General features: G+C 32.3%; 1 protein-coding gene across 1 annotated transcript; it reads right to left on the bottom strand.

Annotated features, from left to right (window-relative positions):
* Nucleotides 1–315: 315 nt before the first annotated feature.
* Nucleotides 316–1,232, bottom strand: LOC109168978. The gene is made up of 2 exons (XM_019317858.1): nt 1,068–1,232; nt 316–984 (listed from the first exon to the last, which is right to left on the bottom strand). The coding sequence occupies exons 1-2, from the start codon at nt 1,230–1,232 to the stop codon at nt 316–318; spliced, it is 834 nt and encodes a 277-aa protein (XP_019173403.1).
* Between the last annotated feature and the right edge of the window lie 510 nt (nt 1,233–1,742).

The raw sequence follows: 1,742 nt of genomic DNA, 5'->3' as shown, positions 1-1,742 counted from the left end.
TTTAATTCCATTTGTGTTTTATTTTTTGTTTTAATATATTTGTATATTTTGTTAAATTGTTAACTATAAATTTTATATTATTTAAAATGAATTATATCATTTGAAAGATCTCATCAAGACGATTAAAATAAGTCTAATATTGAACATAGATTAATTAAAAATAAAAAAACATAAAGCTTAATTATAACAAAATTAAAGGAAATTACATACTTAATTTAAAGCTAACACATAAAACTTAATTAAAACTACTTTAAACATACTTAATTTAAAACAAACACATAGAACTTAATTAAAACTACTTTAAACATACTTAATTCAATAATCTCCTAGGCCAGCATCATTTCCTCCCAAATGATTAAAATATTGAGTAAACTGACTGCTTGATTCTTCTCCTCCAAGTGGTTGACGAGCTCTCTTTGCATGAATTTGTAATTGTGTATTTTTAAGCCAATCACGCCTTATTGGATCTGTGATGGAATCAACATCTATGCTCATGATTCTATTATCTTCCTGCTGTTCCGCCAACTGTAGTTGCTTTGCTTCATTTTGAAATTTTATCGTTTCATTTTGAGCTTTTATCATTTGAAGCTCATAATTTTTTTGGAGTTGAGTTTGACTTTGTTCGAACATTTGTGCGATCTTTTCATTATGTTCTGTGACTTTGGCAAAATAATCATGACATTCTGCAAATGCTTGCTTCTTCTTTTTTTCCTTGTTACGCCCGGTAGGACGTTCATTGTTCAAGCCCTGACTTTCGAAATCATCGTCTAAGTTAAGGCAAAACGATGATGAACCTATTGACTTATCGCCTTGTGACTCTGCACCTTCAATGTCAGAACTTCGCTTTCGACTTGCAACACTTGGTTCTCTACTCGAAGGACTTTGAAATTTCTCCAAGTCTTTAACAATAGGCCATACATGATCAAATTTAAAACCATTTTTAAATTTGGCATCTTGTTCCATTAGTGCTTTTGCCCTATTAATCTGTTATAAACCACAATTAAAGTAAGTAAATAATACAAACGTTCAAAGTATTCACAATTTATATATAAACACAAAATACTCACAATGTCTGTTTCTGAAGCTCCACTGGGATTCAAGTTCTCAACCTGTACAATACATCCTCTGAATTTGGCGACAGCTTTCATTATAGTTTGCATCCGGGACGTAATTGACCTCAATGATCGAGTGCTTCCAACATTTGCTGGTAGCGCTTCATGATAAGCATTCATAATACGAGTCCAAAATACGTCCCCAGCTTGATGATGACCCGTAGCTTTATCTTGGCAAATATTAACATACACATGACAAAGGAGTTTATCTTCCTCAATAGAGTATGAACTAGTTCGAATTGTGCGTGCCTTGGACATTTTTTAAAAGAGGATGGAGAGAAATATAGAATAGAGAATTCAAAGAGCCAAGAGTTATATGAATAGAGAATTCAAAGAGTTGTGGTTTCTGATTTGGTGGTGTACTATTATATAGAGTGAAAGCAAAAATCAATTAATGGCTAAGATGGTTGTGATATAATCCTACGGTTGAAAACAATTGCTTTTGGGATTTGGGAAAGATATCATGTCAGATCTTGGATTGTGTGTTGGAAGTATATGAATACCAATTAATGGCTAAGATGGTTGTGATATAATCCTACGGTTGAAAACAAATGCTTTTGGGATTTGGGAAAGATATCATGTCAGATCTTGGATTGTGTGTTGGAAGTATATGAATACCAATTAATGGCT

This window comes from Ipomoea nil, unplaced genomic scaffold (genome assembly GCF_001879475.1).
Source record: "Ipomoea nil cultivar Tokyo-kokei standard unplaced genomic scaffold, Asagao_1.1 scaffold3238, whole genome shotgun sequence".
Lineage (NCBI taxonomy): Eukaryota > Viridiplantae > Streptophyta > Magnoliopsida > Solanales > Convolvulaceae > Ipomoea > Ipomoea nil.
This window is presented reverse-complemented; position numbering and strand designations above follow the sequence as displayed.